The 14,403-nt window shown below is 44.9% G+C and overlaps 1 protein-coding gene across 1 annotated transcript in view; it reads left to right on the forward strand.

Moving 5' to 3' along the window:
* The window catches only part of PAPPA (pappalysin 1), a 237,142-nt gene that overhangs the window by 51,784 nt on the left and 170,955 nt on the right, over positions 1 to 14,403 (forward strand). The window contains exons 4-5 of the mRNA XM_037491904.2: positions 3,645 to 3,938; positions 10,939 to 11,131. Coding sequence (XP_037347801.1) covers positions 3,645 to 3,938; positions 10,939 to 11,131 — 487 coding nt within the window. The remainder of the gene's footprint in view (positions 1 to 3,644; positions 3,939 to 10,938; positions 11,132 to 14,403) is intronic.

Genomic DNA, 14,403 nt, shown 5'->3' on the forward strand with positions numbered 1-14,403 from the left:
TGTTGAGGTAGTCTTCATAACTACATCCCATCCAACTTTTACCTCCTAACATCACAAGTAAAACTCATCTCTCTGGGTTATTTTCATCTCTCTAATGGTGAAAAATTTTTGGCTATATAATATTCCATTGAGTGAGGGCCCTGCAGTTTATGTAGCCACTTTTCCCTGAGTGGTGTGTCCCCATTATCTGTTAGGGTGAACACTGATGACCCAGTGAGCCTCTTGTGAGAATGGTAGGGTTCATCAGTGACAGTGCTGGGTGTTCTCCCCAGCTCCCGCCTGGATCTCCCAGATACAGTAGTCTCCAGCAGGTGTACTGTAGCTACAGTATCTGTTGATAAGGGGCACTACAACTTGAAATGGTGAAGTTGTACAGAATCAAACTCTGTACTTAGTTGCTCCAGGTAGGTCTTTTTTCCCAGTTGTTTTTAGGAGAATGAAACCAATTTGTGGATGTGTGGGCACATGTGTGGCTGTGTAATTAGAGGTAGATACAAAAATAAATATCAGGTAGTTCTCAACTGGGTGGATTCTATGCATGAAGGAGACATTCTAGAGATAGTTTGGGTTGTTACGAATAGGGGGATGTTACTGGCATCTGGTGTGTAGAGAGACCAGCGATGCTGCTAAATCTCCTACAATGCCCATAAAAAAGTTAAACAGTTCAAAATGTGAATAATGATGAAATCAAGAAAACCTGAGATAGATGTTAGAAGACCTGAGATAGATGTTGGATAGACAGACAAGTAGGCAGACAGGGATTAGATTGAAGATGCTGTGCCCCTTAAGCAAACTTGAAGATCAGTGCTTAGCTATTATGTGTCTTCTGTGATGAGACAGTATATATGGTTGAGTTTAGCTGTGACTTAACTTAGCAGAATGGCCTTAGGCAAGTCTCTTTCCTGCCCCATGCCTCATTTTCCCCAGATTTTTAATGTTAGGCCCCACAGCCCCTTCTCAGTCCTGAAATTGTGTCTTACTGGTAAAACAAGCAAAAGCACCATGATCAGAGTCTGAGAAGGGTGAGCAGTAAGTTTCTAAAGTTAAAGAAAAATACTCCTGATAATTCCATGAATTTCAGAAACTGGCTCAGGACCAGGAATACGGAAAGCTATAAATCCATAGCATGTTATAGTATTTCAGGATGATGTCAGGCTGCAGCTATTTCACTTTTAAGAGAAGCAATGAAACAGGACTCGGGGGCTCTGTGCTGTTGCTCTGTGGAAAGGGGTGAATTGGGAGTGGATGAGGTAAAATAAGCAGGGCTGGCCTGGTGTTTTCTGCAATACTATCATTATCCCTGGATTACCCGTGGGGTCCTGCCCCTCTGTTATTTCAATGTTAAAGCTCCACGGAGAGCCAGAGAGTCATCAATTCTCTTGTAGCTGTTTATGTGACAGCTCACCAGAGATGCAAAGTCATTTTCCTAAGATTACACAGCCAGCATAAAGAAGAATAGGAGTACAGTCCTATTCTTGTGAATTCTGACCTCAGTTGGCCTCTCCGCTGCCACCATCCTAGAGATGTAACTCAAACCCAACTCAAACCCTATATATATATGTGTGTGTGTATATATATATATGTATAGTCAGAATACACACATACACATACACGCGCACGCGCACACATGACTTTTCTTACCTGCTGTTACACCTGGAAAAAAAAGCCTTGGGTGGGAAGGGGATTATGTTTCATATTATGATTGACAGAAAATAATTGAGAGAGATTTCCTGTCTCAATTCTCCTTGTTTCTGCCTTCCCCTACACACACACACACACACACACACACACACACACACACACACACACATACACACACACACCACTCCCTCTCATACATCTTTATCTGTGTTCTGGAAGGCTGAGCAGGTCAGAATTAAGAGACTCTGTGGGCTCCATGACTGAGCAAGCTTTGCCCTAAGCAGTTCAGTTCAAGATAAACCCCCACCCCAAGCCCCAGTGCCTGCTCCAGGCTTGCCAGTACACACCACCAAGACTCTTCCTCCTCTCCATTCTTCTTCAGGCCTCCACTTCGCCCTTAAAGTTGCCACTTGCAGGGTACTTAGGTCTGAATCATTTCTGAAATCCTTTTGGACTTTAAAACTTAGATGTCTCTCTGCTAGCCTCCAATGTCTCAAATGAGTATTTCTCCAGTGTCTCAAAGGATCTTGAGCAATGCTAGCATCCAATTCTGCTGGGGTCCAGTCCCGCTGTCTCCCCAAGTTAAGTGCTATTTGATCTTCTAAGACCCAGGAGGCAAAACATTGCTTCTTGAGTAGAGCACACAGACAAGTCGCCGTAGTCTCTTGCTCTTGTGAAAACACATTTTCTGATTCTGTCAGTCTTGGGTGGGGCCTGAGACTCTGATAACCTAAGGGTGATGCTCACACTGTGTGTTCTCAGACCACACTTGAAGCAGTAAGTGCCTAATAAGAAAGACACCCTCTCATGGGAGGTGCTGTACCAGCTTCACACACACAATTAGACCTCACAAAACATCTTGGCTTGAGTCAGCATTCAACAGATACTCAGGCTACCTTTAATGAGATGCCCAATTCCAGGCCCTGGTGTAGCATAAGTGATAGCACTAAGCTTAAGAGCACTGGCTTAGGGACCCAAGGATCTTGGGTTCAAGTTCCAGTATGCACATACTGCCTTTTGATCATAGGCCACTTACTTCACTTTTCTAAATCTGTGCCCCTCTCACTGGACTGTGATCTAAGAGTGACTAGATCCATAGAACACTTAGCAAGGGTGCAAGGAAAGGGCACATAATAAATGCTCAAGAAACACTGGCTATTATTATCACTGTTAAAATGGTTATAACTGCTAGAACTACACTGGCTTTCAGGAATGTTCACAGTCATAGAGTACAGAGATGAAGAAACAGGAATTGACTTGCTTAAAGTCAGAGAGCTATCGAAGCCAAAGCACAAACTGGAACCCAGGTGTCTGGCCATGAGGACATTATTTCGACAAGAGTGTGTAGAATGTTTGTAAATCAGGGCATGCCTTGCTATTTAGGGAAAAGGTTGCAGTAGAAATGTTTACCAGCCTAGAAACCGAAGCTCTTGAAATTCTGATCATGTTGCTTCTTTTGAAATCACTTTGGATAAGTTGTCCACTTCTTTAGGAATTGGTATTTTCATCTGAAAAATCAAGGGAGGAGCCTCACTAGTGGTGCAAGTGTTAAGAAGCAACCTATGAAGCTATCTGCAGCCACTGCAGCACAAGTTCGATTCCTGGCCAGCCAGGGAACAACCCACATGGCTCAGCAGACCTCTCCTGACTCACTCGCTACTCCCCTCAGCAGTGTACTTTGGTCAATCTGCCTGTTCTGTCCCCTTCTCTGTCTCTGGTGAATCCTCTCACTGCCCCAGCTGACCCCAGCTCTTGTATGCATAAATAAATAAATCTTTTTTAAAAAAAGAAAGAAAAATCAAGGAATTGCACAAAATGACTTTTGAGACTCCTTCCTACTCTATTGGTGACTCATATCACCAGTCCTAAGAGATCTCAGTGCCGTGAGGTCTTAGGGTGGAGAAGCCTGGGGTGTTTTAGGCAGCACCTTGATGGACTTGTGAATTCTGGCTCCACGAAGCACTGTGCCAAGCTCGGCTAATGCTCTGTTTCTCCCCTGGCAGGTGGCATTGTCTTGAACCCATCCTTCTATGGCATTCCTGGCCATACCCACACCATGATCCATGAGATCGGGCACAGTCTGGGCCTATACCACATCTTCCGGGGCATCTCAGAAATCCAGTCTTGCAGTGACCCCTGCATGGAGACGGAGCCCTCCTTCGAGACTGGAGACCTCTGCAGTGACACCAACCCAGCCCCCAAACACAAACTCTGCGGTGACCCAGGGCCAGGGAATGACACCTGCGGCTTCCACAGCTTCTTTAACACTCCTTATAACAACTTCATGAGCTACGCAGGTAGGGTCATGGGACAGGATGTCGGACATGGGTCCAGGCCTGGCTCCAAGGAGCCAGGAGCAAGCCGCTTACCTTTCCTAAGTTGCTTCCACCCCAACAATTCCTCATCCCAGATAATCAATATAATATTCCTTCTGTGAGAACCTCTGGGGCGTAAGGAAAATGTCACATCTGAAAACTCCTTAGAAAGACACACTTTTGGAAGCTGGTGATGACCAGAAGCAGAAAAGCTGGGTGGAAGGTCTGGCTTTGCCACTAGGTCACCTACAGGCTTTGGGACTATCCCATCCCATCTCCGGGTCTCATTTTTCTCAAGGAAGTGAAATCATTGGACTTGCTCTCCAAGCCCCCTTCTAGTTTTGCATCTGTATTTTTCTACGCCAGTGGTTGATGAGTTTTCCTAATTGTGAGATTCTTACACCCTCCTTTACTCTTATTACCCCCCACCTCCTATCAGGAAAAATCTACATGCTATAACAGTATTAGGAACTCATTCTTTGAGTTCTAAGATACCCTGCACTCCTTTTTAGCATCTGGCAAGTTCACTTCTAGTGCTTATAGCATCTTCAGCAATGAGAAGAAGCCTTCCCAGGGCAGCCACATCCCTCACCACTGGCCCCTCCAGCCAAGAGCCGTATGTAAGGCATGGACTGTAGAATTGCACGTGGTAGCCTGACGTCAAATCCTATTATTATTATTACATCCAGGTGACTATTTCCCCCACTAGAACAAGCAAGTTCTGTGAAGCAGAGATTGCCTGTAATATATTACTTTATTCCCAGAACCTAAAACAGGGCTGATGCACCACACATTTGTTAGTAAGAAAAGGAGGGAGGAAGAGAGAGAAGGAGACTGTGAATAAATTCTCCCATAACAACTAAACAAAACTGATTCCTATCAATAGAAGTATTTCTACTTGAATGAAAACTTGTTCATAAAGGACTTTGCTACACACCATTGCATTTAATTCTCACAAACATCTGTAGGGCAGGAGCTCTCCCCGCTTTGCAGAAGTCCAGCCTGGACCACTGACGGTCATCTGCCCCAGGTCACAAGTGTTTTCTATGTCAGACATTCTTGTGCAGAGACCTAGATGATGCAGGAGTGGGAAGGTGAATGGCTGGCTGGTTTTGCACCCAGGTCCTCAGAGATGCCTAGGGGGCCAGCCCTGAGCCTCTGTGTGGGTGCAACTCCCGATTCCCATCTCCCCTTGAATCAGGGATGCCCCCTTCCAACTGTTTCTTATTTCTGTTGGGCTTTTGCCTCAAGGTTGCATTTGGAGAGAGGATTTCCCTACTAAAATCCAGTCAATTAGATGATCCCCAGCGGGTCTTCTGCTTTCCATTTCGGCTGACGACCCCTGGGGACCTCTCCACTTTTAGATTCATATAGTCAGAAGCTGAGGTTTCCTGAGGGCTGGCTAACCCGCCCCCGGCACCATAACAAGGCTGTACGTGTAGATCTCTAAACAAGCCCAGAGTGCGGGGTATTTCCTCAAAAGCAGATTCCCACTGGGCTCCCAGTCCCAGCCAAGCCTCCAGCTCACATCCGGTGCTCTGTCCCCTCACACAGCCCTGCTTGCGTCCCATTTCTGTAGCACCTTCCCTTGGCCAGCTCAACGCACATGGAAAATAAACAATAACAGGAGTTTGGAAATTTGCCGGTCTCTCAGGGGCCTAGGAGCTGCCACTCGCTACCAGACCCCCATAAACCAAATCTTTTTTTGTTCCCCTTTGTACAGATCTAAAGGGCGATTGATTTACTGTTGTTTTTTTAAAGGAACCCCTCAGCTCAGTGACCCATTAACAGCAGAACTAATTCACTGAGCTACGATAACAAACTTACACCCGCAAAAGCATATTCAAGGCAACCACGAGCTTTGAAATGTTTGTTTTCCTTAGGATCTCTGATAGATGAGGTGACAAAAGCAGCTGGATGAAATTCAAAATGCAGAACCAGATCGGGTTCTCAGGGCTGGGGAGAGCCGTGCGCAAGGCCCCTGCTGTCCAAGGGAGAGGCAGACACAGCGCCAGTCCAGCTGTTTGGGTTTCTGCCCTTCCTGGGCTCTGAGTCCTCAGGTCTGACCCCTATTTGGAATCCAGTGCAGCACTGTCCAGTGTGTTCCATGCCTGTGCTGCCCACTGTGGCGGGCCTCAATCAGGTCTGTCTGGCTAGCACTGCAAGTATGCCCGGTGAAACAGGGGACTGCACTCTTAGTCCTAAGGGATTGTAGTTCATTTCAACTGAAATAATTTCACCTGACCTGTAGCTACCATCCCGACAGCAGAAGTCTAAGGTAATCAATTGTCCGTGACATGTCAGACCCTGTGGGAAATGCTGCATAGATTTATATTCTAGAATCTTCAAAATAACCCAACCAGGTGAAGTGCTGTGATTATTGCACCCATTTTATGGATGCAGAAAGTGTGGTTTAGGAAGCTTAATAACTAGGCTTCACCCATGGTCACACAGCAGGAACAAGACATGCGTGTGTTATTAATCCCTCATTCTCTGGCTCTCATTCTGTCCCTGGGAAAGGTGGAGAAGATCCTCAGTGACCAGATTGAACCTGCACCAGGCAGGTGATGGGGGCAAATCTAGGCCTGCACCAGCGTGTGTGGTCATGATTAGGTGCTAGCTAAGCTCTGGGCGAGTGGAAAGGTAGCACCCTGGACAGAGAGGGCCCACCAAGTGCACCCACTAGGCAGGGCCCCCTCCAGGGTGTGGGGCTTTCTTCAGCCTACAAGAGCCTTTCTACTGTGTTGGGGCCTTTTAATATGTACATACACTCTGACCCAGTAGCCCCACCTCCAAGGAATATATCTAGGGAAAGAAATCTGCCGATGCCTTTAAAGATTTAATCAAAAGGTTGTTCTTAGCAATGATCATTCTCCAAATACTAAACAGGCATGTCAGGCATACAAGAAAAATGCTAACATGTTTGAAAAATTAAAAAGTCTGTTTAGAGAATGGATCACTGAAATAAGTCTCAAGGCATCCACCTGAGACAGCATTGTGGGGTCCTGAAGACCACGTGAAGGGTAATGGCAGGGCCACACCGTGGTTCAGAATGTGAAGTCTGGGGTGTGGGCACTTGAATCTCCACACAGTAGTCTTTGATGCTAGCAAGTTCCCACTTCTCTGGGAACTTCAATTCCTTCTTCATCGATGCCATGGAGGACAGTCACACCTCCCTTATTTGGTAGGTGGAGTCAGACAGGTAGCAGACTTAGAACTGTCCTCCATACCATAATTAGCGCACAATAAATGACAATTGGTAGGATTATGTGTTAACTATGTACGACATGAGCCCTATGCAAATTGTAAGACTTGCTATACATCTATAAGATGTATATCTGTTTATGGTAATGAGAATTATGGAAATTCACAAAATCATATCCATACATACATATTCATACACTAAACAGTAATTGTATCATCTATAGGTAATTAGTTTAGGGTGATAATTTATGTCTTTGTAACATTTTACAACCTATTCCCAATGTTAAACAATGGAGAGCTGTTATTTTCATACTCATATATTGTTATTACTATTATTATCATTATCTCTAAAAGGCAGGGACTTTTACAAGAGGCACTCAGTTATCCATGCACTAAGAGTGAGTTAGCCTGTTAAATGCTCTTATTAGCTATAGGAGGCATGCAGCATCCTTATTCCTCATTTTACAGTGGATGAAAACGAGGGTGTCAAGGTCACCGTTCTGCCCCGGGGTCCATAGGGAGTGAGGCACTGAGTCTGTGCTCTGAAGCTTCGTGATCTGTGGCCTCCCAGCTACAGATGGAAATGTGTCCTTGAAAACAGTTCAGTTCACGAACTCAGGGCACTGTATCAACAGCGTGGGGACTGATCAGGATCCCTGAGTGCCGAAACCCCCACTGTCCTTTCTGCTTAAGGACCAGATGGAGACAGAGAAAAAGGAATGGACTGGCTGGTCCTGGAGACCAGGATCAAGTGGCCACAATGTCAGGAGGGGTAGCATGTGGTGGCAGCCATCCAGGAGAGGCTGACGCTAGACATTAGCTAATTGAGACCAAGTCTTGTGATAAATGGGAGCCTTTTGCTGCCTCACCTAAGAATCTGATAATAATGCAGTCTCTAAGTGATGTCCCCTGACACTAGCATTTCCTGACTTCAGCTTTAAGTCAGGTATTTTCCTCTTCCCCTGCCAGGCTCTATCACCTATCAGCTTTTGCAAACTCTTTTTTACCACCAAACATGGAAAAGGCTTAAGTTTACATTATAAAAGGATAATGGGGGAAGGGTAGTCAAGGGGAGGAGGAGCAAACAAACTAGGGTATATTAGAGAACAAAATGCTGTTTATCTTCCCCATGCACCATGATAAATGCTGGGGGGGTGCCTCCACTCCTGGATCCCCACAACTTTAGGTAGTAGGGTTCTTTTAAATATCCCCAATTTATACATAAAGGAACTGAGTTTTAAACTGACTCTCTTCTTCAGAAAAGGACTAACTAGTATTCTATTCTATTCCTGAGCCTTAATGTACACAGCCATTCCTCTATTAACAGTTGTATTATTTCTATTACATTTTTACTATTATAAATGATGATTAAGGAAACGTTCCTAGACATATATTTTTTCCATATATTTTGTCCATGATCTATCGATCATCCATTGAGTATCGATCTATCCATTGGATTTCTAAATATGATAATCCTAGGTCCAAGACAGTGGATCTTTTTCTATCTGTTTTTTCCCCTCACTTCCAGTTTTTCAACACTCCCACATGCACATACACACAGAAACACACACACACACACACACACACACACAATTTCCGATTGAACTTATGGTTCTTGGTGCTCCACTGCCCTTAACCTCAGCTGTATTCGACGATGAACGTGCTTGTTATCATCAGCACCTCCTCTTTACAGATGTGGAAACTGAGGCACCGAGGGTATGAAGTCTCTTGCCCATTTGACTCCAGACCCTTCATGCACTAGTCTAATTGGACAGCCATGTGCCATTAGCTGTCATCCCTCCTCCTGCCTCTAACCTACTCAGTGCCTTTTACAAGACTTTAGGTCAAAGTGCAAGGTTCATAGTAACAAAGGCAGATGTAGCCACATGCTGGATGATCTGTCACTTCTCATACTGAAATGTTTGGACTCTATTCTCCAGGCAATGGTGAGCCATAGAATGGTTGGTACGGAAGGAGTTACATGATGCCATCTAGGCTTGAGAGAGATTGACACCGTAGTCTCTTTTTCACAGTAGACACCAGCCTCTTCTGCTTCTTCCAGATGCATGAAAGACTTCCCCAGGGTGTTGGAAAAGAGACTGTCAATAATTACTAAGGGGATCAGAAGTAGCTTCCGTGTATAACCTCCTCACACCCCTGTCCCCTCTCTAAGCTGAATTCTCAAGGTCATGTCTAACTGCCCAGCACCTGCCCAATTGTATTTTGTTTATTTGATAAGGAGAAGTGAGTTTATGCTGCAGGATTCCCAGTGGTGGGTTTATTTTAAGATCTGGCAAGCCCTGTGCTCCTCTGTCTGGGGCCCAGCTGCAGAAACCCTGACCAGGCGGACACTCCTGGGAAGTGGTGTTTTTGGAAACCAAGCCAAAACAGTGCCCCTGGGGCAGCTGAATAAAGCTGTTGGAGGGAGAGATGGGAAGCAAGCTTCTTCCTTAGGAGGAAGGTCTTGGTTCACAGCCTATAAAAGACAGAGTAGAATTGAAGGTCATTAGATGTAAAGGCATTTAAGCGATTGTCTTCCAGCCCTTTGGACTCAGAATCCACTTCCGTTTATCAAGCACCTGCAGGCTACCTTATCAGTCCAAGGTCTCATCCATGTTCACCATGCGCACAAAGTCCTCTCATTGGCGAGAACCATGGCCTTGGTATCAGGAATGTCTGGGTTCACATTTCAGATCTCACCCTACCTCCTCTTGACTGTCTCAGTTTCTCCCTCTCTGAAAAGTGGAGAAAATCATTGTATTTATTCCAGAAATTATGGGATTGTATTTATTCCAGAAATTGTTGGAGAGTTCAACATGTCCAAAGGGAAGTGGCCTGGGCCTGGCTCACACCAATCACCTAGTCATTGCCCATGGGCAATTCTGGGCAGCAGGTGCCATGGTGTCCAGTCCCAGCAGGACACTGAGTCTGGGTTTTTCTAGGTTTGCCTGACTGGGGCCTGTGCTCTCTGTCTCAGATGCCATGCTCTGGGGTCTTGTTGTTCCCTCACCTGAATCCCTCAACTTTCTCTCCCAGTCTTAGCCTGGTGGTCTAGTTGACTTCAATTATCTCCTTCCCAGGCCCCTTTGGGTCACCCTTCTTCCCCAACATGTGGTTGACCAGCTTCATGACAACCTTGGCTCCATTGACAAAATATCTTCCACTCTATAATTAGGCTGGTAGCTCCTTAGGAACAGGGAATTCAACGTTTCATCACTTCTCTACTCTTGGCACAGAGCACAGTGTTAGTAATAGATGCTCAGTGGGTTTGTTTGAAAGTTAATATCGTGACATCTTGGAGAGCAGAATGAATAATACAAGTGGATGAAGTGAAGGAAGGATGAGTGAAAGAACAGGGAATGCATAAAGGAATAAGTGAGTGAATGAATGAATGAATGAGACATGTGGAATGAGTGGTGAGGGAAGGAAGGAATAAGGAAATGTGTGACTTACTGACCAGTGACTTGGGGCCCCTGGAAAGCAGCTCACCTTGCCCTTGTCCTTGGCCATGACCTCTGTGCTATTCCCTCTCTAGTCTCAGAAGTACTTTTTCAGTTCCATCCACCCGCCCCTTCCTGCTTCCCCCTCACCTGTCTCCAGAAGTGATGACTACACTAATTTGTTCACAGACCATTAACTCTTGAGCACTGGAAGAGGCCAGCTCTGAGTTGGCAAGGCCTGGCGTGCTGGCTCTCCAAGAGTGCCGGGAGACGTCATAATTCTCTCGCATGCCCGCCTGTGCAGCCCTGTTCTTATCTCTCTTCCTTCCCGCTTGCAGATGACGACTGTACAGACTCCTTCACGCCCAATCAAGTCGCCAGAATGCACTGTTACCTGGACCTGGTCTACCAGAGCTGGCAGCCTTCCAGGAAGCCGGCGCCTGTCGCCCTGGCCCCCCAGATAGTGGGCCACACGACTGACTCTGTGACGCTGGAGTGGTTCCCACCCATTGACGGCCACTTCTTTGAAAGGTGAGTGTGGCCTGTAAAGTGTTGATCCCTCTCTCTCTCTGCTGCCAAGAAGGAGAAAACTTGGAAGGGAAGCCGCTTTGGAGAGGGATTATGCTGTGTTCTTTGTCCTTGGCTTGTGCAGCGGGTACCCCTGCCACTTAGCACAGTCACTGGTCTTTATGTTGTTAATTTAGGGTTCAGTGAAAGAATAATGATAGGTAATAGAAATTAATGAGTAAGAATACATAGTTTAAGCACATGAATGTTTCACTTTATTTTATTATTAAATACCTGGAAACCTTGGAATACCTGGAAACCTGGGATCAAGACGTGAGTCTTGTCTCTGTGAGCTCAGGAGTTGAAATTGCTCTGGTTAATGGACACACACCTTCATGTGCAAACTACATATATAAATATATATTCAGATGTATATGTATACATTCTCATACATTGTACATTAATATGTGTGCATATTTGTAAAGTATATAATTCAGTCTTTGTGCCTAGTGCTTCTTTGTAGTGCTGAAGGTAGAACTTTCAGGCCAGAGAATGAAAAACAGGCACAACATTTCTCTGTTCTGTTCCCCTTTCTGACGCTTACTAGCTCTATCACCTTGGCAAGTCACTTTCCCTCCCAAGTTGAGTCAGCCTCTTCCCCTGAAGGATGGATCTAGTGATATCTCAGTGGCCTCAAGGTGGAGACCTGAGTCAAAAGGTGTCTTGTGGTGCCTTCCAGCATTGAGATCTCCTGAGGGAGGAGCTCAGACTTTAAGGGGACTCAATTCCAAAGGGTCATGGAAATGGACTAAGAGGTTGACCTCTTTTTTGGTGCTTAGATATAATTTAGGACTCATATATTACCCACTCCACGCCCTTCTTGCATATCTTACCTAATAGTGATGGCATGACAAAGACGATGGCGAAAACAATTACCAGCTAAGGATTCATTAATATGACCCTATTGTGGTTGCTACCTTTTATTAAGCACTCACTCTGTTGGATTCTGTACTGAATGGTATATATACAGAGTCTCATTTAATCTTTCCATTGAGTTCATCAAGAGGGAATTATCATCCTCATTTGCTCAGTAAGGACGGAATTGGAGCTGAAAGAGGTAGAGCGGTTTAACCAAGAACCCACAGAAGTGGTGGGGGCTGGGCTCGCTCTTAGCTTCAGGGTTTAGGGTCTTGTCTGGGGCTCACACACTTTCACTAAGTCCTTCCAAAGCTCCAGTTATGATGGAGGTGTTACCCTCCACCCGCCAAGGGTCACAAAAGTTACTGGGTAGCTCTCATTTACGGCTGTGAGTGTATATGCATGTAGTATAAAAAAAAATATGAGATTATATGAGATTTTGGCATCATATAATCAGGCTCCAGTTTTCCCCACCACCATCAGTCCCCGCTCCGAGAGCCTTCATTTGTCAGCTGGTCGAATGTGATTGCAGGGAAGGAAAAGTACCCCTCCGCCCTCTGCAGAGACCCCCTTTCCTCTGGCCCAGCCACCCTCACTGGGACCTCACAGCTGGTTTGGGAAACCTCATGTGACACTTCAGAGCAGGCTTTCCAACAGCCTGTAGATTTATTTATTTTTTCTGTGGCGATGAGAAGTATCAGACTTTTGGTCAAGCCTTGGCCTCAATTCTACTTAAAAATGGAAGTTTTGTAAATGAAGTTTCCTGTGTATGTATTTAATTTGTATTTCATAAAGCAGTTATTGTCCATTAAATAAATACCATCTGATTGTTGGAAAGCTATTGGAGGGTTAATTGTTGTGTAATGAGATATGTCTCTATTACATAGTGCCCTCAGCTTCAATCAATATGTTTTTAATAACCTATAGTCAGTTGGTGCTTGAGGCTCTTACAATAGCTATTCTGTTCAGTCTAAGATTTCATAACGGAGTTATCATATGTTAAATTAAAACTGACATTTCAGAAACATGTCTAATTAGGGTTAACAGCTATGTAGACCATAGTCTATGTCTAGAGGAAGTCAGTCCACAAGTTCAATAAATTGTTGTAAAGAAATGGAACTATTTATATCACTCTCCCATACACAGAGTTTACACTCATGGAAAGTGGCTTCATACAAAGTGCACAAGCTTTGATGTCAGGTTGTCTGTGTTCCAGTCTCAGCTTCTCCACCCCTAATCTGTGGGACCTCTGGTGAGACAGCCGCCTCACCTCTCTGATCTTCTCTGACCCTCTGAGTCTTCTTCCATAAAAATGTGCTAATTATGCTCATGTCACCCAGGTTTTATGGGGAACTCAACAGGATGACATGTGGTATGCCTGGCACACACACTCAGTGTTCAAGAAATGTTAGCTCCCATCTTGTGCAGATTTCCAGAGCTGTTTAGCTACTTGAAAATTCTCTCTCCCTGCAAAACCTCTGGTGTTTTCCACTACATCCATCAATGCCAACCTCTCGCCCCTGGCCATCCTCATGTCCTCCTGCTGTTCCTCACATCTGTGGTCTAAGAGAATACAAGGGTTTTCCTTAAAAAAACATATTCAGATCCTCCCACAGCCTGTGTCCTCACACATGGGCAACTGAATAAATAATTCAAGGCCACCCCTGGCTTTTCTAGCTGCTTTATTATTATCTGCCTTGCAAACATGTGTTGACTGGATGGTTTTAGTTATCTGAACAATTGGATTTGATGCATTGGAAAGAGCACTGGACAGGGAATCCAGAGACTAGGGTCCAGTCTTGTGATCTCATTCATTCCCAATTCCTCTTCAGCCTATTTTCTGATCTGTAAGCCAAAGAGAGTCCAGCCTTTCTTAACCAAAGTTCCTCTTGCAAATTTCAGAATGCTGAAAATGACTTGAGTTACTATTTTCTCAGTTCTTACAAGGATGGCCCTTAACTGGCACCATTCTGGATGCATAGTAGAGAAATTATTATATATACTGGAGGCCTTACAGAAGCCCTATCTAGCAGGACTTGCTGCATGAATGGATGATATATGTCGGCACTGCCCAATATGGTAGCCATTAACCAACTCTGACAATGGGACACTTAAAATGTGATGAATAGGACTGAGGAATTGGATTTTTTTAATTTATTTCATTTTAATTAATTTAAATTTAAATAATCTCATGTGGCTGGTGGCTGCCTTATTGGACAGCTCAGACTTGGAACTGTAAGCTATTACTCTCATGGAACCCGGTTTAGAAAGAGGATCCCTTGTGGTATTTGTATCCTGTGCATCTATGATTCCAGGTGTGTGTACATGTATGGGTGCATCTTTCTGTGTTTCTGTGACTGGGTATGTGTAGATACAGG

This window comes from Talpa occidentalis, unplaced genomic scaffold (genome assembly GCF_014898055.3).
Source record: "Talpa occidentalis isolate TD23 unplaced genomic scaffold, MPIMG_talOcc4v2.1 talOcc4.7, whole genome shotgun sequence".
Taxonomy (NCBI): domain Eukaryota; kingdom Metazoa; phylum Chordata; class Mammalia; order Eulipotyphla; family Talpidae; genus Talpa; species Talpa occidentalis.